Source organism: Monodelphis domestica, chromosome 5 (assembly GCF_027887165.1).
Source record: "Monodelphis domestica isolate mMonDom1 chromosome 5, mMonDom1.pri, whole genome shotgun sequence".
Classification (NCBI taxonomy): domain Eukaryota; kingdom Metazoa; phylum Chordata; class Mammalia; order Didelphimorphia; family Didelphidae; genus Monodelphis; species Monodelphis domestica.
This window is the reverse complement of record NC_077231.1, coordinates 286,255,078-286,276,123: the sequence shown is the minus strand read 5'-3', so window position 1 is coordinate 286,276,123 and position 21,046 is coordinate 286,255,078. Positions and strand designations below refer to the sequence as shown.

The 21,046-nt window shown below is 39.3% G+C and overlaps 1 protein-coding gene across 1 annotated transcript in view; it reads right to left on the bottom strand.

Annotated features, from left to right (window-relative positions):
* CPNE4 (copine 4) overlaps window positions 1-21,046 on the bottom strand; it is a 509,113-nt gene that overhangs the window by 187,570 nt on the left and 300,497 nt on the right. Inside the window, exon 3 of the mRNA XM_001369385.4 lies at window positions 10,557-10,736. Coding sequence (XP_001369422.1) covers window positions 10,557-10,736 — 180 coding nt within the window. The remainder of the gene's footprint in view (window positions 1-10,556; window positions 10,737-21,046) is intronic.

Genomic DNA, 21,046 nt, shown 5'->3' with positions numbered 1-21,046 from the left:
ATCCTTTCCAAAGCTTTCCTTGTCTTTTGTAGTGCCCTCTGCTCCATAAACACTCAATAAATATTTTTTTGATAATGATAACTTCATCCCTATAATGCTGGATTGTCCTTGGCTGTCAAGATGTGATGACTTTGGAAGAAACCAGGAATGGTATATGTTGTTGTCTGAAAAAAAAGATGAATGGGCCTATGTTTGCCCAGAAATCCTGAGATCCAAAAGCATATGACTTGGCAAAAAAAAATAGAAAGGATAAACAAATCTTTGGTGGGTGTTGATGCAGAAAGATCCTAAGGGCTGGATGTGTGTGTGTGTGTGTGTGTGTGTGTGTGTGTGTGTGTGTGTGTGATTGGGGAGGAGGAGGGGAGGAATGAAGCCTCTTTATAAGGGAAAGGATATTTGTACCCATCTGTCATTTTCAAAGAAAAAACAAAGATGTCAGCATTTCACCTAGTGACAGGGAATATGGTTAATAAATCAGTGTAAACACAGCTAACAATGCTAGCTGACATTGAGATAGCCTTTAAGGCTTGCAAAATCCTGTTTTTTCTCTTACCTAATGGTAGAGGGAAAGACATTGAAGGGAAGAGGGGGAAGCTGTACCTCAGATTTCATTACTGTTGGGAACTTCCACTATGGAGACTCCTTCCACCAATATAAATGGTAATTCATCTCCAACTTATATAATCTTACAGTAGGTCTTGCAAACCTTATTTTGTGTCATAGACCCCATTGAGAACCAAGTAAAACCCATGGAACCTTTCTTACAATGATGGGGTTTTTAAAAACTCAAAATTGGAGGAAATGCTAAATTTCAAGTAGAGGTAAGAGAAAAATAAAGATTTTTTCCTTCTGATTCAAGTGCACAGAATTCCTGCTCCTCTCAGATCTATCAATGGAGTCCATAGCCCCCAAGATCAGAACCCCCGTTTTAGTGAATTGCTCAGGGTACTTGGAGGCTAGATGAATTGTCCTTGGTCTCTGGGCAAATGTGTATCACAAAAAGACTTGAACACAGGTCTCCTGAATGACAACCCACTCTGCACTCTAGCCACTATAGCTTTTTAAGTTTATATAGGCTGCCAGGGATCACTGTGCAAAGAGTGCTGAACTTGGAGTCAGGAAGATCTGAAATCAAATCTAGCTTCAGATGCTGGCCAAGTCACTTAATATCCCTCAGTCTTGGTTTCCTCATATGTAAAGTGGGGATAATGATAACACTTACTGGTTTGTTGCAAGGAACAAATGAGATAGCATATAAAGCATTTTGTAACCCTTAAAGCACACTACATAAATACATACATATAAATACATAAATAGATAAATACTAGTAGTAGTAGTAGTAGTAGTAGTAGTAGTAGTAGTAGTAGTAGTAGTAGTAGTAGTAGTAGTAGTAGTAGTACTATTGGTAGTAGTAGTAGTAGTAGTAGTAGTAGTAGTAGTAGTAGTAGTAGTAGTAGTAGTAGTATGATAGAGACATGAAGAGAGAGAGGTTTTGCAGGACTTGTGGATCAAGATGCAAGAACCAGGGTTCCAATGGAATGTTCCTAGCTGTTGGCAGTTGAACTGACAGGGGGGAGGGGACTTGGTCTCTGACTGGAAGTCACACTCTCTCTCCCTGGAGGTTCGAACCTGGCTGAAAGACCTTTGTGAGGTGGATTTGGTTTGGGGGTTTCTCTGGCTCTGAGCAGTTGAAGTTGACACTGAGAAGAAAAACTTGGCTTTTGGGACTTTGTCTCTCTGGCTCTGAGCAGTGGAAGCTGATCAGGGGAGGAGCGTTTGAGTTGGTGGTCTATTTGAGAGTTGAGCTGACCAGGAGAAGACTTAGAGACTTTAAACTTAGTTTTTCTCTGGGGTTGAAGCTGAGAAAGGAGACCAGCCAGGCTGAATTTGTGAAGAAGAAGAAAGGAGATTTTGAAAGGGCTGCTGTCATCCATCTTCCTAACTGTCTAAGAGTCACACTTGTGACTCCCCAAACCCTCAATTTTATCTCATTTAGATTAGGGAAATCCTCATCCCTCTTACCTCAGTTTCCCATCCTGTTATCCAAATAAACCCCTTGACTTGAAAAAGGAAAGGAAAAGAATGTCTTTTTAGTTTACTCAAGTGGGGAGGGAAGGAGCCAAAGGCTTCAAGAAGAACTGGGTGGAGAGGGTTGGAAAAGGGAGGGAGTGAAGGGGGGGAGGAGGTTAGGAAATAGATTGATCCATCAGCAATCAGTCAGGATCAGCAGGCAAACCCCATAGTATCCTCCAGTATCTATCTAGAGCAGTATCCTCTGTGTGTGGCATCCCTGTACCTCAGCATTTCTCTGTTCTACCTCCATTATAAATAAGCAGGTTTAGGTTCCTATAGGCATCCCTCTCTAGTCACAGTCAGCCAGAGAACAACAGTCATTGCTGAAGAAACAGTTTCCCCTCAGTTTACCTTCACTATCTCAAGAAGTAATAGTTTCCAATCAGCTTACCTATTTTATTTCAGTAGTAGTACTAGTGGTAGTAGCGGTAGTGGTAGTGGTAGTGGTAGTGGTAGTAGTAGCCATTGTATAGGTATTATCACCCTCATTTTACAATAAAGAGAAGAAAACCAGATACAGAGAAGTTGAATTAAGGACCAATAAAAGCTCTTCAAGGGCAAGGACCATTTTACTGCTGCCTGTGGATCTCCAAGCACCTATGCCACACTTGTCTTTAGTAGAGGCTTAATAAAATTTATTGGATTACCATATCCCAAAATCTCAAACTCAAGTCTTCTAAAACTAAGACCAGTTATTTCTAATCCTGAGTTCAAATCTATGCTCAGATTTGACTTAGGAATTGTGCAACTCTGGGAAAGTCACCTAAAGTTACCCATTTGCCTCAGTTTTTTCCTCTATAAAATAGGGGCAATGATAGCCTCACTCACTTCTCAGGGTTGTTGTAGGGTTCAAGTGAGATAACAATTTTAAAGTGCTGGGTATATAAGAAGCATTATATAAATGTTAGCTGTCATCATCATTATTATTACTATAAAGCACCAACCCCAGAGCTAAGTGTTATGCTGTATAATTCTGGCTTTGTTTGAATTTTCTGGTCAACTCCAGGTATGTCAAGGATTGCCAAAATGTTCCAGTGAAAACATGGGTTGACCCAAGTAATTGTTTAGATAATTCTCATTGCTTCTGATGACAATAGTAGAAAGAACCAGGACTAAGGGTTCATGGATAAGGGGTATACTGGTAAATGTTTTAACTACCAACTCTCATTTTGAAAAACAAAATGGACCCATGGCATACTTAAAAAAAAAAAACCCTTCCCTTGTCTTAGAATCAATATCGTTTGTTGGTTCGTAGAAGAATGTTAAGGACTCGGCAATAGGGATTAAGTGATTTTCCCAGGGTTAAACAGTTAGTAAATGTCTGAGTTCAAATTTGAACTTAGGATCTCCCATCTCTGAGCCTGACTCAATCCACTGAGCAACCTTTCTGCTCCCTGTAAAACCCATTTAAATGATTATTAACATGTTCTTATGGCTATATAATCAGCCACAGAATAAATCAAGTTCTGATTGGTAGTATTTGCCAGTTTCTGAGCTGTCAATCTAGATCTCCCTTCTACATCATGACTTTCTCCATCACAACTTTGATATATCATCAGGCAACACAAGAAATTGAATAGGGGATTGGGGGGGATTTTGTAGAAACTGTGAATGACACACAAAGGTCAGCAGATAACACAGAAAAGCTTTAGAAAATCTATAGCCTATAACCAAAAACTTAACCTAAATTTTACAATAAGGTAATATGAACATTCCATTAAAGGAAGAAAAATTCAGACTTCTCTGGTACGAAGGAAGGGTCAAAAATGTTTTCACATGGATTTTCCAGATTGTGGGGGCCCAGCAACTCTAATCCTCATGATGTGGAAGGAATACTTGTATTTCCATTGAAATTTTAATGATCTAAATAAGCTTGTAAGACCTCCAGTAGATATCACTGCCTGGGATCATAGAATATAGAACTGAGAGGAACTAGAAATCTGAAGCCCAGAGAAGAGGAACAGGGTTGGTCCAGTGCTAGAAGCCTGCTTAGTGGGAAAGCTGGGATTTCAAGTCACATTTTATAGCTCCAAATCCATCATTCTTTCCAACTATGCCAAGTGCCTAGAGTCTCGTGCAACCCTTCATCAACTATATGACTTTGGATATTTAACCTCATTAGGCTTCGGTCTCTTCATCTATTTTAAAATATTTACTTATTTTGAATTTAAATAACACTCCTCTAAAACTCCAAATGAGCATTTCCATAGAGAAACAGAACAGTTAAGAACATGTAAAACCATAATGCTCTATTACATACAGTTTGGTTTTTAAAAGTATATCATAAATTCAAGATGTCACATTCTAAGTTATCCTACTTATGTTTTCTTCTGAGCTGTTTCCTTATCTGTAAAAAAGGAAGCTAATACCAGATGTCTTCTCTGTCCCTTCCAGTTTTAGTGTTTCACAATCAGCCCTAGTCTAACTTACCAAGTATTTGGAGGATTGAATGTGATAATTAATGAGAAAATGATTCAAAAAGTATAAAGAGATATATAAATATAGTTAATGTGGGACCTTAACCACCGTGGCTCCATTCTCTGGTTATTCTTCCTCTTACAAGATTATGAAGGATGATACAATGCCAGATGTTTCCAGCGTCTTTTCACTCAGTCTCAAGGAAACCTAGCCAGAGGTTACATGGAAAGGCAAGGCAATAAACAATTGGTAAGTACCTATTGTACGTGATGAATAATCCTCGAACTCCACTGGTATCTTTCCATATCAAGAGAAGGGAAGAAGATCCTGAGCATGTTGGGTAGATCTCCTGTGGTCAGTTTGTAGGATGAGTTGACAAGGGTCAATCAGGATGGGCAGCCATACATGGGTTGTGATATGTATATATATATATATATATATATATATATATATATATATAATATTGGGGGAATATTCTTTTGGGGAAACACTGATAAGATCGCAAATTCATTGGATTATTTGGAGTATCTGAACATGTCATGTTGATTGCATCTCTGAAATGAATCTTACATTTATTTCTGGCCTCAGACACTTCCTAGCTGTGTGACCCTGGGAAAGTCATTTAATCCCCATTGCTTAGCCCTTACCACTCTTCTACCTTGGAATCAATACTATGATGGAAGGTAAGGGTTTTTTTAAAAAAGTATACCAAGGGTACAGTTTTTTTTTTCTCAAAACGAGAGCTGATTGTTAAACATATACCAATAGGAAGTATACAAAACCAAAAATGAAATAGTCATTTCCCCTCAAGATAGTTATATTTTACTAATGGGGATACAACATGTGAACAAGCAAGTAAATAAAAAGACAATTTTAGAAGGGTAATAGTCTAATAAGTGTTGGGAGATGGATGGGGATCTCAAGAGAGCCAAATGAATTTGGCTTCCTTTCTCCTTCTGGGGCCAACAATCCAATGAATATGAAATATTTTAAAGCCAATTGTAAAATAGAAATTTTGGCATCAAAATAGGTAAAGAAGAACCTAACCCTCTCCCCAAAGTAGCACTCCCATTCTTCCCAAATCTGAGATCAACCCAGAGGATCTCAGGAAATTGATTTCCAAACAGAAGTCAAAATATAGTCTCAGAGAATTTCTTAGAAGCCAAGACATAGTCTCAGAGAATTTCTCATGCCATCTCTGATGACTGTAGTGATAGAAGGAGATTTTTATTTAGTATGGTTTGGACTCTTGGCAGTACCTCAGCCAAAGGGAGTCAACCAATCATCCAAGTTACATTAAACCAAGCTGAAAGGAAAAGATAATGATTTCTGTTTTAGATATATTCATTTTGAAGTGATGGCAGGACAATCAATTAAAGATATTCTCTGGAGAGTCAGAACGATGGAGATGGAACATATATGAGGGGTCAGAGAAGGAGAGAAAGATTTGGGGTCCACAAAGAGGTGGCAGTTGAAGCCATGAGAACAGATCATCTCAGCTATAGGGTAATTTAGAGAAAGCGGGGCCACTTGACCATGGGTCATTTAGTTACTTAAGACAGCAAGAGGATGACTCAAATCCCCTGCAGTAGTCAAGAGTTTCACCCAATCTGAAGCCACTAGCATTATCTAACTGACTCAGAGTTAAAATCAGTTGGACCAGTGGGAAAATATAAGCTTTGTTTGTCTGCCTATGTGCTTTCTGGGCATTGGGACCACTTAAGCCTAAATGACTCCATAATGGAGTTCCACCATTAGAATTTTAAACATCAAACAATATTGTGAAGATTGGATTTAGCTCTCTCCTGATTGTAACAATGAAGATACTTAGTTCTTTCTTTATTGTAAAGATAAAATTGCAATCTCCTGATTGTAACAATGAAGGTACTTAGCTCTTTCTTTATAGTGAAGCTAGAATTATAAGCTACAATCTAATTTTAGATTTTAACTACAAAAAGGTGTTAAGTAACTACAAAAGGTGAATTTAGCAAAAGAGGATTTAAGTAATCCAAAAAGATAAAATAAAACCAAAGAAGGTGAGAACTAAAAATGGACAGTCCTAGAGAAAATCTAACCAAAGAAGGTGAGAACTAAAGAATGGACAGTCCTGGAGAAAAGCATCTGCTGTGATTGATAGATGTGAAAATTTAGAGGAGGTGACACAAGAGAAAAAGGTCTTTAAATAGAGGAAAAAAGACTGAAGAGGACAGTCAGTCTCTGGGCTTGGAGTGAAGGACCAGTCACTCAGAGCTGAAGGGAAGATGGACATTCAGAGATTTGGAGATTCAGAGATTCGGACATTCTGGCACGTGGATATTTGGGCACTGACTTGGAGGAGAGCTTGGAAGGCAGATACCCAGACTTCTTTTAGACTTTCACCATTGGTGAGTGAAAAAGCTGACTTAGCGACCCCGCCTTTCTGAAGGTGTGAAGCCTCCAGGTAAGGCCCATCTTCTTGAGACTCTCTTCCCTTGACTGAGGCTTGGGAATTCTAACTGGTATCAGAAGAAGCCAGAGTTTTCTCTATCTCTCTCATTCCTTAATATCTTCCTTCTATTGTAAATATTATAAATAAACTATCATAAATTTCATTTACTTTAGTAATTCATTTTGGGATTTAGAAATTAAATCCCTGATGACCACTTAATTAATAATATATTCAAGTCCAACCACAATTTAGTTTTAACAGTATGAAGCTGACATCTATCAAACAACTCCCCTCATTTTATCAGGAGAGTCTAATCCAAAGTACACAGACTAAAGAGCCCACCCATAAGCTGGGACTTTTTTTTTACTTACTTCACTACAAGCTCTGTAGGCTTTTGCTTTGGACTGGATTGCTGAATCTGTCTTCATCTTCACTTTCTTCCTCTGGTTCATTAAAACAAACAAATATGGCCATGTCCCAAGCCCCAATGTTGAAACTGATATAGTGGTTAAAACACTAAATTTGAGAGCAGAAAGATCAGGGTTCAAATTATACTGCAAACACTTGTGGTGGGACCCTGGGCCTCAGTTTCTTCATCTATAAAATGATGTGGTAGCTATATGAGAAAAGGTCTCTGTCAGCTAGGTAGTGAAGTGGTTAGGAATACTAGTCTTAAAGTGATGAAGACCTGTCTTCAAATCCCAACTCAGACAATAAATGAGTAGCCTAAGAAACGGGTGTCAAACTCTTGGCAAAGCTCCCAAGTGCAGCCCAGAATGAGATTAAAATGTACTTGGTGGGTGCTTTCCAGTTTTCCCAACAATTTTACCAAATAGTGAATTCTTATTCCAAAAACCTGCATCTTTACTTTTGTCAAGCACAAGGTTACTCTCCATTAAACTGAAAAGTTTTTGTACACATAAAGCGAATGTAGCCTAGCTTAGATGGGATGCAGTAACTTGGGGAAAATTTTTAAAGACAGTTCCTTGGATAGAGATCTTATATCTTAAATATATAGAAAACTTTGTCAGATATATAAGAATATGAATCATTCCCCAATTAATAAATGGTCAAAAGATATGAAAAGGCAGTTTTTAAATGAAGAATTCAAAGGTGTATATATATATATATGTATATATATATATATATATGCCTTTATGTATATGTAACTATATAACTATATGAGAAAATGCTCTAAAACATTATTGATTAGAGAATTGCAAATCAAAACAAATCAAAACTCCAAGATATCATCTCATATCCATCAGACGGGCTAAAATGACAAAAGGTCAAAATTACAAATATCGGAGAGATGTGCAAAAATCAGAGACAAAAATAATACACTGTTGTTACATAGAACTGTGAACTGATCCTACCATTTTGGAAAGCAATCTGGAATTGTGCCCAAAGAGTTATAAAAGCCTGTATGCTTTTTGACTCAGAAATTCCACTGGTAGATTTATTTGCTAAGGAGATCAGGGGAAAAGGAAAAGAACCTATGTGTTCTGAAATATTTATAGCAGCTCTTTGTAATGCAAAGAATTGGAATTGAAGAGGTGTCCATCATTTGGGAAATGGCAAAACAAGTTGTGGCATATGATTGTGATGGAATACTACTACTATGCCATAAGAAATGATGAACAGGTTCATTTTGGAAAAGCATGGAAAGGCCTACATGCAATTATGATAAGCAGAACCAAGACAATATACACAGAGACAGAAAAATACTGTTTGAAGAATGACTTGTATGTGTCTATCCTCAGAGAAAGAAATCAAAAACAGAAATAAGGAAGACAGAGTTTTATATATGCACATATCTTCTTTATTAATTGATGCTTTCTCTAATGGAGGGAGAAGAGGGAGGAAGAGGGCTAACTGCATATTTTAATGTAATAAACAAACAAATTAATTAAAAAAAGAAAGAGGTAATTGAGAAATGTTTAACAAAATAAGTTTTAATAATACAATCTGGGTAATGTGAATCTATGGTTTTCCAAGTTAATGTTATCAGGAGGTTCCATTTTTGTTTGAGTTTGATCCCACTGGTCTAGAAAACTGAGGAATTAAATGATTTATCCAGGGTTACCAGCTCTCTATTCAGTTTGTGTTGACTTGCCTTGCTAGTCTAATCCCCTAAAATTTGACCTTCCTTATTGGCAATAAGCCATTCTTGGACCCATAGTACTCCACCTCCATAAAATGGTAGTCTGCATGGCTCCACGTATGCATGTTCAGACAGACCCCTGCCTCAGGGAGGGGTCCAAGTGAAGGAGCACCCATGAATCTTTTCCTGATTTGCCTCCCCATACCACATCTTTCATTTCTATGAATTCCTATGGTGCTTCTCCTCGTAGTCAATAATACATAATCTTTTCTTTGTGTATCATATTATCAAATTATATATCTTTATTGTTGTTGGCTGTTGTTCCTTTCAGTCAGGTCTGATTCTCTGAGACTCCCTTTGGAGTTTTCTTGACAAAGATACTGAAGTGGTTTGCCATTTCCATCTCCAGCTCATTTTACAGTTGAGGAACTGAGGCAAACAGAGGTAAGTGACTTGCCCAGGATCATACAGCAAGCATTTGAGATGAAATTTGAAGTCAAGAAGATAAATCTTTCTGATTCCAAGCTTGGAACTGTCCACTGTGCTGTGTAGCTGCCCCATATATCTCCAAAGAATTATGTTAAATTATTCTCTAATTATTTCATGTAGCAAATCCAGCAAACATTTATTTATTTACTTATTTACTTTTAAAACCTTTACCTTCTGGCTTAGAATTAATACTGGGTATTGATTCCAAGGCAGAAGAGCAATAAGAGCTAGGCAATGGGGGTTAAGTGGCCTTCCCAGGGTCACACAGCTAGGAAGTGTCTGAGGCCAGATTTGAATTCAAGGCTTCCTATTGCTAGGGTTAGCAATCCATTGAGCTGCCTCATTGTTCCCTACCAATGACTATTTATTATGCAACTACTAAATGCAAGACACTGTATTAGGTACTTGTCATAAAAAGACAAAGATGAAAAATAAATGTTGCCCAAGAAGCTTACGTTCTGATCAAATGTGATACACTTAGCTCCTCTCAGCAATATGGAACTCTGACTTCTGAAAAAGAATGCTATCCATCTCCAGTGAAAGAAACACAGATGAAAACATATGATTTTTCACTGGTTTATGTTTGGGGGTTTTAGTTTTATAAGAATTCTCCCTTACAAAAATGAACAAAATGGAAATATGTTTTGCATGATAATACAGGTATAATCCAGACTGAATTGCTTGCCAGGTCCAAGAGAGGGGAGGGAAGGAGATAGGGAGACAACTTGGATCATATGACTTCGGAAAACTTGTGTGGAAAATTGTTATTATACGTAATTGATTAAAAAACAATGAATTAAATTTAAAAGAAATTTTAAAAAAGAAGCTTCCATTCTACAGAGGAAACATTATGTATGTGCGCATTTCTGTCTCCAAAGGTAGACAGTAAAATCCCTGAGATAGGATCTGCCCTCTTTTCTTTGTTACTCATATTAGCTCAATTAGTCCTGTTTTGAATAAGATCTAATAAATTTTGCCCAGATTTTTGTGGAAAGAAAGGAGGGAGAGAAGGACGAAGAAAAGGAGGGAAGGCTGGAAACTGACCTGTCCAAGAGTACACTCCATGCCACCAAGAAAGTCAGCTTCCTTCAGACCATTGTGGTTGTTGCTGATATCATGGACTTCGAACCTCAGCCTCTGCACTTCTTCAAAGTAAAAGTCTACCGTGAACAATTTAGAGTAAACAGGGTTGATGCAGGTTCGAATCACTTCCGTTCGGTCCACCTGTTGGGAAAGAGATGACCCTTATTGATCATCCTAGCACTTCCTTTTAAGCTGTCCCAGGGACACTGGTCAAAATGGATGCCTTCCAAAAACAATTGCTCGATCACATGGGTTGGTCAATGGGGATAGGATTGGGGATGTAGACTAAACGATCACCCTGGTGCAATTATCAATAATATGGAAATAGGTCTTGATCAATGACATATGTAAAGCCCAGTGGAATTGTGCGTTGGTTATGGGAGGGGGCTGGGAGGAAGAAAGGGAAAGGAATCATGTAACCATAGAAAAATATTCTAAATTAATAAATTAAATAAACTTAAAAAAGAAAAACTGATGCCTTCCCAGATTTGCTGTAAATGCCCTCTATCCAGGGAAGATACACAGTATTTGAGATCTGGGTTCAAATACCACTGAACATTTGCTCAGTGACCTTGGATACATCATTGTACCTCTTTCAGACACACTTACCAAATTTAGGTCATATCTAAACACTGAGCTGGAGAGACACCATGTATAAAGAGGAAAGAAGGAAGTTCAACATCTGATACCGACTGGCTGTGTGACTCAGCCAGGTTATTTAGCCTTTCCAAAGCCCTGTGTAAATCTCAAATAAAGACTGTTCTGATGCAGAGGAATCTCCTCACTGGGAGCTCCAGACACTGATGAAATCACAGTTCACAGATTCCTTCTCCTCCCCCAAAAGGTAACTCCATCCTTGAGTATCAAGGATTAAATGGATCTTGTCTGTAGAGTGAGATGTCAATGTCAGCTGATATCTTTTCTCCACAGTAGGAGAATCATAGAACATAGTAAAGGCAAAAGCTATCACTCATCATCATTAATATTGTGAATTTGAAGGTTCTGAGCACCTGGGTTGGGGTGGGGAGCAGTAATCCCTTATGCCCACATCTGGAGAAGTTGAAAAACCACATCAACAGGTGAGCAGCCCCCCCCCCCCCCATCCTTTTTTCTCCTTTCCTTTCTTGAACTTGGGGCCATTTTCAAACAATTTCTTTGCTCTGGGGCACTTCACAGTTGGACAGGTGATCCTCAAGGGCTCAGGGGAGGCCTGGATACTTCTGAGCTTCCATGATAATCATTTTCCAGCTACTGGGTTTGATTAGTCTCTTACTCCCCTTAAGGATCAATTGGGAGGGAGGTCCAGAACCAAAAAGCAAACAAACAAAAAGAGACAGTGGACTTTTCAGGCCTGGAGCAGCTGCTTTCTTTTCCCCCCTCACTGTAAATTGGCACATTGAGTAAGCAATCAAAAAAAGCCACATGGAACTCACCCTTGCCTGCTCAGCTGGCAAAGCCTGAGAGGAGAGGGGAGTCCTTTTATAGGTCACTCTGAGTTTCTGCACCCAGAGCTGGCAGCCTGTCATCATCAGGGGAACTCAGAGGATAATCCTAGCCCAGCCTGAAGCAATTTGCACTTCACTCAGAAGTTTTTATAGACAGCATGCTCTCACCATCTCATCTCTGTGCCAAGGTTGCAGAGGCCTCTGGAAAGATCACTCAGGCTGGGGACCCCTCGTTTTCTTATTAACTGATGTTTGAAAAGATTGAGGAGAAACCCTCACTGTGGGAGAACCAGTGGAAGAACTCTAAGCCTTGCTTGCCCACTCCCTTATCCATCCACCCAACATGGCAGAATTTTTCAGGGAAATGAACAAGCCCCCATTGTGGAATGGAAAAAGCACTGGATTTGGAAGAAATAATCATATAATTATAATTTAAATTACATGCTATTTGTATTCTATTGATATGCTTTATGTATTTTAAAATATTATTTGGAGAATAATCCACAAGCTTTCCTAGGTTGTCAAAGGGATCCATGACATAAAAAAGAAGCAACTTGGTATTGCAGTGAATAGAGTGCTGGGCACTGAATTAAAATCCCATTTCAATCACTTTCTAGTTATGTGATCCAGGGACAATTCACTTAAACTCTGTCTGCCTCAGTTTCCTTAACAGTTAAATGGGGACAATAATAGCACCTGCTTCCCAGTGTTGTTGGGAAGATCGAGTGAGATAATATTTCATAAAGCAATTACCACAGTGTCTGACATGCTATATAAATGCTTATCCCCTCCCTTTCCTTCTCCCTTGTCCTACAGAGTTGCTTAGAACATTGAGAGGCAGGAATTGAACACAGCTCTTCCTAATCTTGAGGCCAGCCCTTTATATAGCACACAACACTGCCCCTTACTTAATATCCTAGATTTAGACCTGCGAGACCTACTAGGTTGTCTGTTCCAATCCCTCCACTTTACAGATGAGAGATTGAGGCCCACAGAGGTTGATTTGCCTAAGATCATCTACTTATTCCCCAATCAGAGAATCACAGAATCTAATAGGACCCATGGTAGTTATTTAATCCATTCATGAAGGGAGTCCAGAGTCTCTGCTTGAAGGTTTTCAGGGAGGAAATCTACCAGCACTGGAGAGATCCATTATACTTTGGGCCAGTTCTAATTATGATTCCTTGTTGTTAGGAAGCTTTTCCTATACTAAAACTAAATTGACCTCTCTGTAACTAACATCTTCCCCAATGGTTCTTCCCTCTAAAGCCATATAGAACAAGTCAAATCGCTCCTACACTTTAGAGCCCTTCATGAGTTATCATGTCTTCCCTGAGTCCTCCTTTCTCTGGGCTAAACATGCCCAGCTCCTTTCACCAAGGCTCTTCATCATCTTGGCTATCTCCTCTGCATACTCTATAGTTTATTAATGTCCTTCTTTAACTATAGAGCACAATGCTCCCTCTAAGGACTGACAAGGGCAGAGGACAGTGAAATCATTACTTCCCTCTTCCTGGAAGCTCTTTCCTTCTCAATGCAGCCCCAAATTGCTTTTGCTTTTTTGGTGGCCACATCAAAATCCTGATTCATAATTGAGCTTGCAGTCCACAATGTCCTCCCCCACTGGGACCTTTGCAGAACAATTACTGTCTAGCTACCTCTCCCTCATCTTCTATGTATGATTTTTTTACTATCCTACTACAAGATTTTACACATTTCTATTGCAATTCCATTCATTTGGCTTGGTCAAATCTTTTTGGATCCTGAAACATCTTGTGTGTTAACTATCCCTTCAAATTTTGGGTTATATTAAAACTTGATGGACACACCATTTATGCCCTTGTGTGTTTCATCAATCAAAATGTGAAACAGTACAGGGTCAAGAGCTCATCCTAGGTATGGAGACCTGCCATATTATCATGGTACTATTAAAAACTATTCTTCAAGTACAGTAATCCAACACATTCTGAATACAACTGATTGTATTATTATTATCTAATCCATATCTCTCCATATTCTCAACAAGAATGGGATGCAACATTTTTTCAAAAGATTTGCTAAAATCTGTTAACTCTATCCACAGCATTTTCTTCATTGACTAGGTTAGTAATCCTATTCCAAAAGGAAAGATAATAAGCAGACAACGGGCCTGGAACCCAAGTCCTCTGATTTCAAATCCCTGGCTCTTTCCTTTGTACCTTGGGAAGTCATGTAACCACACGGGACCTCTGTTTCCTCATTCAATTCAACAAATATTTTCTAAGCAACTGCTCTGTGTAAGATTCAGTGCACGAAGGTAAAGAGACAAAGATAACAAAAACAACAACAAAGAAATATAATAGTTCCTGTTCATAGGGAACTAGATAGGCTGTGCCAAAAGGCAATGCAAATATAAACTTTAATAGCTTAAATCTACACTAAGTGTTTTAGGAGACCTTGAACATGGAGATGGGGAAGGGATATAGTCTGTGCCCAGATAATGCAAAAGACAAGATCCAGATAAAGGCATCTAGGAAAACATGAGGAAAAATTTGAATTTTCAGTTGGATGGATCAGGGAAAACCACTGAGAAAGTGACTGAATCTTTAAAGAAGGCAGAAGCATTCAGAATTCCACATCAATGTTAAGTATTCCTATTGGCTCCTGTAATTGTTCTGTAGAACAAGCACATGAGATTAGTTGATGAAGAAGGTTTGAAGGGGTCAGCACCTCAATGGAGTATTATAGTGTTATAATTAATGATCATGAGATAATGGTCTTTTCCTGATGATCTCTCTCATAATAGACATCCCAATCATGAATGGCAGATTGGCATAGTGGAAAGTCAGTGAGATCTGGTTTCAAATTTCATCTCTGATACTGACTGGCTCTGTGGCTCTAGGCAAGTCATTTAACTTCTATTGGCCTTGAATTCCTCATCTGTAAAATGGGGCAAATGACCTTTGCATCATACGGGTACCTCATAGGGTTGTTGTGAGGCTCAGGTAAGATAAGGTAATATGCAGAACATTAGACATATTCAGGCAAATGGAAGTTGATCATTTGTTGGGCATGTTGTAGATAGAGATGCTTCTTTGTCAAAGAGGGGTTGGGCTAGAAGATGACCTTTCTCTCTGTCCTAAGATCCTGTGATTCTGGCTCAAGTCCAAGGATGTGGATAGCATACTTGAGGACTGAAAGGAAATTCAGGAATCTGTTTCCTGCTCAATCCTAGACCTATAGGGAGATACAGATTCAGGATTACTATGTAAAAGACTGGAAAGAAGCCTTGGCAAAATATGATAGCAAGAAGACTTAGAGCTACCATTAAGAGACAGGAGGAAGTTAGACTTCAGCTTTAAGGGAGCCAAAAGTAAAATATACTAATATCAATTCTACAACCATAGTTTCCTAGATGACTTTATCTGGACCTTGGTTTTATCATTATCTGGGCACAGGCTACATATCCCTCCCTAACCCCCAATTATAAGATCTCCTAAAACACTTAGTGTCGATCCTGTAATAAATGCGCAAATAAGCAGAGTTGGCCTTCAGTGGGAAGAGGGTTAGCAAGGAATTGCATTTTTTCATCTATGCTTTAGGGAGGATTCTTACTCTGGCTTTCACTTTCTATATTTACTTCTATTGGTTAGCTAGCATATATGATGACTCACCTCCTACTTTGCTTATGCATCCTATGGACTATTGGACCCTTTCATCATCCCAGAAACAGAGTCCTCCAATATGTGTTCTCTCTTCCATTTGGATGTGTGTCTTTATGAGCAGAGCCTTCCTTGATTGTTTGTCTATATTCCCAAAACTTAACATAGCACTTAATGTTTTTTTCTACAATAATAACAACAGCAGGGTCTATTGATCATAAGGTGGGGAATAGATAGGAATAAGCAACAGAATATTGAATCTATTTTCCTGAATTCTCTCTTTAAAAAAAACCCCTTACCTTTTAATCAATAGTGTATATTGGTTCCAAGATAGAAGAGTAGTAAGGGCTAGGCAATGGGGGTTAAGTGACTTGCTTAGGGTCACACAGATCCAAAGTGTCTAAGGACATTTTGAACCTAGGTCCTCCCATCTCTAGGTCTGGCTCTCAATCTACTAAGCTACCCAGCTGCCTCCCTGAATTCTTTTTCTCATTGATTTGGTGGTCTTTGCAATACTTGTTTGCTTAGTTGGTGGACTACACCCCATTCCCTCTGGATATTCTTTTTCAGAGCTTTTGACTTAAATAGCTCCTACTAGTCTACATACTTCTCATAGTTAGAAAGAGGACATGGTTAATATGGTACCTTAGTCCTAATCCTCTGGGGACCTTGGCCGCATAGTTTAAGAAATGAATGCTATGGGCTTCTTCCTCCACCTACTGATATTGTGAGTCATGCTACTGAAGTAGAGTCATTCTATGTCTTTATTATTGATTAGCTTTCACTGTATAATCATCTTACCATGATCACCAAAATGATGCAAGTGAAATAATAATGGCCATTCTTTTATTCAGTTATAAAAAGCAGCTACTATATTCAGCTCTATAATCATCTGCAGAAAATTAAATATAAAAGAATGCCTTGTATGATAACAATCCATCCCTGAACAATTTCTATTTGAATGTCAGCAAAAAAGATGAGAACTAGGTGAATAATAATCACAGGATCATCTGTTTGAGATATGGAAAGAACCTCAGAAGCCAGGGAGTCCGACTCATATAAGAAATGGATTCTTCCTTTGACATTCTCAACAAGTAGTCATCTACTCTGGTGCTGGGACCCACCACCTCTCAAAGTAGCCCATTTCATTGATGAATGATTCTAATCATTGACAAGCTTTCCCCAACAAACAAGGACAATAATAGCTCACATTCCCAACAGACTTGGAGATTTATAGTATGCTTTATACATATTATTATTTCATTTGATCACTTAGCTCACAGAAACTCAAAGAGCTATAGAATGGAAAGGCAGAAATGACATAATTTCATTTAAGTCACAGGATTGGTCCAATTCACAAAGCTGTCATCATGCCCATTTAACAGATGAAAAAACCAAGGCTTAGAAATGTTAAGTGAATTGTCCAGGGTTCTTTCAAGATGGTCTTTGAAATCAGGCCTTCCCAACTCTTCTCTGCCATTGCTCTAACCACTATATATTGCTGCTTCTTAAAGTAAATCACCTATCTTACAGCATTGTGGTGAGATAATGGATGTAAAAATAATTTGAGAACTGAAAATTATTATTTAATATGATATCAATGTCATCTTTTATAACCAAAGATTCAGACTTGAATGATAGACACTTATCCTTGGGGCTAAATTTCCAATTTTATAATTAGCATGGCCATCCTTCTAGATTGTTCTCTACCCACAGTTTCCCAAATGCATGAACTCCTCTGTGCTGGACTAAAGTGTCTAAATAAGATGTTAGTTGCACCATCTATCCTCAACATTTGTTCTCAAAAATCCTAATACCAGCTGTTGAGTGGGAATCAGACATAGAAATGTTCTGCATGAGGGTGCAGGAGGTGGGTAGAGCAGTACAATCTTCTAGAACCAAATCTTCAAGGAAAATGGCCCAACAGTCTCACTTCAGAAACCCAGAAAGAAGGCCAAGATTCTTGGGAGGCTCTCCATAAACATTAGCCATAGAGGGCATGAAAGCTTTGCCAGAGCCTTAATGATCTGTTAAAAGGCAGCCCAGGAAAACCTTGCCTGTCATTGGCTTCCTTCCAAATAGCCTCTAGTCATGTCAGATTGTTTTGTGAATGGATTGAGGATGCTTTGAGGATGGAGGGACCTCTCCTGCTTAGAGTACATTGGTGCTGTTCTATTCCCCCTCCCCCTTTATTAAACAGATCAGACAAATCCACTAACATTTTTATCACTCTGCAAAACTATTTCTGGTGCTGCCACTACCTCCCTCTGCCAGGCATCCCCCACCTCTCAGTGCCCCTTACTTTGCTGAAATCCATGACACCCTCTATCTAGCCAGTCACAGAATTCCATGGAGCTCCCATTACCAGGAGCTCAAAGGGCTGTGGAATGGAAGGGCAGAGATGATGGAATTTCTTTTCAGGCATACCAACAGTCCAATTCACAAAGCTGTCTGAGCCAATCTCCTTCCCTTCTATTCACAGTCAACTGCCCAGCAAAAATTTATTGACCAACCACAGGGAAGGAGGTCCTACTTAATGGCTAATATAGGAAGGCTACCCAAGCTCCAGGAGTATAGGAAGTCAGGCATTGCATTCCTGCAGCTAGCGTATTTGAGCCTGCAGTTTGTGGGGTTTTTCGTCCCCTTATTTTCTCACATATTGCTTTTCTCATGGATCACAAGATGGTTTCCATGTATACCAAAGGTCCTTATCAGATTTCATTGCATTTGCAAATTCAGTCGAAGGCATTTCATTTTTTTACCAAGCATAAGACAGGTCAAATAAGAATTTCAATTCTAAATTTCCCAGGCCATGCTATGATGTCCTGACATCTAAGTGTCTTTTGGCATCATCTATTTACAGGTAGATAGGCTCTTCGAAATTATTGAGTCTAATCCTTTCTCTTTGTAGATAAAATAATAGTAAAACATTTATTTTTTTATTTTATTTATATATATATAATATTTTATATTTATTTATGTATTATTCTCATTTGATCCTTAAAATAACCCTGGGATATGGGTGCTATCTCCACCTTACAGATGAGAAAACTTAGACAAGCCAAGGTAAAGTGACATGCCTTGGGTCAAACAGTTAGTAAGTGTCTGAGGTAGGTCTTCTTGACTCCAGTCTTGTACTCTATTTACTGCTCCACCATGACTCTCCAGATAAAGAAATGATATGTAAAGAATAGAAATTATTTCCCTAAGATCAGGATTCAAACCCAAGGCTTCTGACTGCAAATTTTGCTCTTTTCTCTAGATTATGCTTTCTTCCTGTTCACTGGCCTCACTGTGGTGTTGTTGAATGAAGAAACTTGTACTCAATTTCAGGAAAAAAAAAGGCTTTTATAGCAGATGTAACTCTTGAAATCTCTCAGACTTGTGAATGTTAAAAATTTCCCCATTGGGGAATTCTTAATTGGAACAAATTCCCTACTGAGAAACATTCCCCATTTTGATGTGAGGACTCGCCAGGATCAAAAATGGGAGGACCCCTACTCCAACCAAACTTAAGACTGCTTTAGGAGAGAAAACTCCTTGCTAAACAATGAAAGTACTTGGACCCATGCTTATAATAGGGCAAGGAGTTCTTTGAGCCAGGTCTGTTTTTAGAATTGATACAATGGGTTGCTAGGTACCTAAAAGGGTCGGGCAAGTTTTCTCTTGATGAGATTAGCTGACTCAGCTGTGTTTTCTCTAGTTCAGACTTACTAAGGAGATTGGTCGACACAGCAGCATTTTTTCTGATTCAGACTTACTGAGGAGATTGGTCGACTTAGCAGGAATTTAGATGGGCTGTCCTTTGGAAAGCATCTACAGTGATTGGTAGATATAGGGACTTAGGGGAGGTGACATGGGAGAAAAACCCCTATATAAGAAAAAGCAGAATCTCTTGAGGATATATCCTTTTGGAGGAATTTCTTTTGGAGGATCTCTGATGAGGACTGCTTGGGAAGAATCTCTTGAGAGAGGCTCTGGAGAAGGGAAGCTCTTGGAGGACAATCTCTAAGGAGGTGTTGCTGGAGCTCCTCTAAGGGGACTCTGTCCCTCTGGAGGCTCTGGAGAGAGGCCCTTTGGAACAGTCTCTGACTGGAAGGCTCTCTGGTGAAGTCAGCTGAGATGGAGCTGGCCTGGTGTCACTAGAATCCTTGTTTAGGCAGACCTTGTGGTGAGTGTTAAAAGACTGACTGACTGATTCTCTCTCTTAAGACTCAGGTCTAGGCCATATTGGCTTGAGGCTCTTCATAATTATTCCTTTCCTACTCTTTCTCTCTTTCTCTAATTCCTCATTATATTATTAATTAAAAATCTCTATACTTCCGGGTAATCATGGCTGCAATCTAGACGCCACACGCTTCTTCTCCCTGGCACCGAACGAAATAGACTACATCAAAGGAGCATAAAAATCACCTTTGGCGGAACAGGACTCCCCAGTACCCCACAGAGGCGAAGGTACATGGAGTTTGAAAATTTCCACACTATAATAAGGAGGCAAAGCTTGCACAGAAACGTGAACTGAGCCACCCTTCCCCCCCCCCACCTCCCCCACCAAAGCAGAGTAAGCTACCTGAGCTCTCACTGGGACAGCGAGTGAGTGGGGAACATCTCTGTCTGGGGGGGCATTCCAGGGTCCTTGGGATCTGGGGACTGCCAGGAAAAAACATCTCAGGGCTGTTTCACAGGAGAACCCGGCGCTGAGCACGGGGGTCCATGGAGCTATACTTGGGGTGGTTGCTCTGAACATCTGGGCAGAGCTAAACACCAGGGGTGGACCACGTGCTGATTATCTGGGCGGAGCTGAACACCTGGGCAGTGTGGCTGTGATCAGGGGCCCAGCTCTCTAAGAAACCTTGGAGACTTGGAAGAACTAGTCTGAGGCAACCTAAATTCACAGAAAACCTGCCCATACCACCCAGACCCCAGACCAAAAAGGAAAGGGGAATAAAACCACCAAAGGGATGGCTCACATAGCCCAAAATCAAGTCTCCACAAAGAAAGGGAAAAAGGTGACTATTGAAAACTTTTATGGTGGAGGTACTCAAGGAAAAGAAGAGAATGAGGAGGAAATCCAAAAAAAATCAGAACATGCCTCCCAAAATGGAAACTATCAACAAGCTCTGGAAGATCTCAAACTGGAGCTTACCCAAAAGAAGGAAACCTGGAAAGAAAAATGGGAGAAAGAGATCAGCAGTCTGACAGATAACACTGCTCAATTGGAAAAAGAGCTCGAAGCATCCAATAGAAGGGCAGACAAAGCTGAAAAGCAAAACCAGTCCTTAAAGACCAGAATTAAGCAACTTGAAGAAAGTGAGATCATAAAACAGCAAGAATCAATAAAGCAAACCCCAAAAATTAATGAATT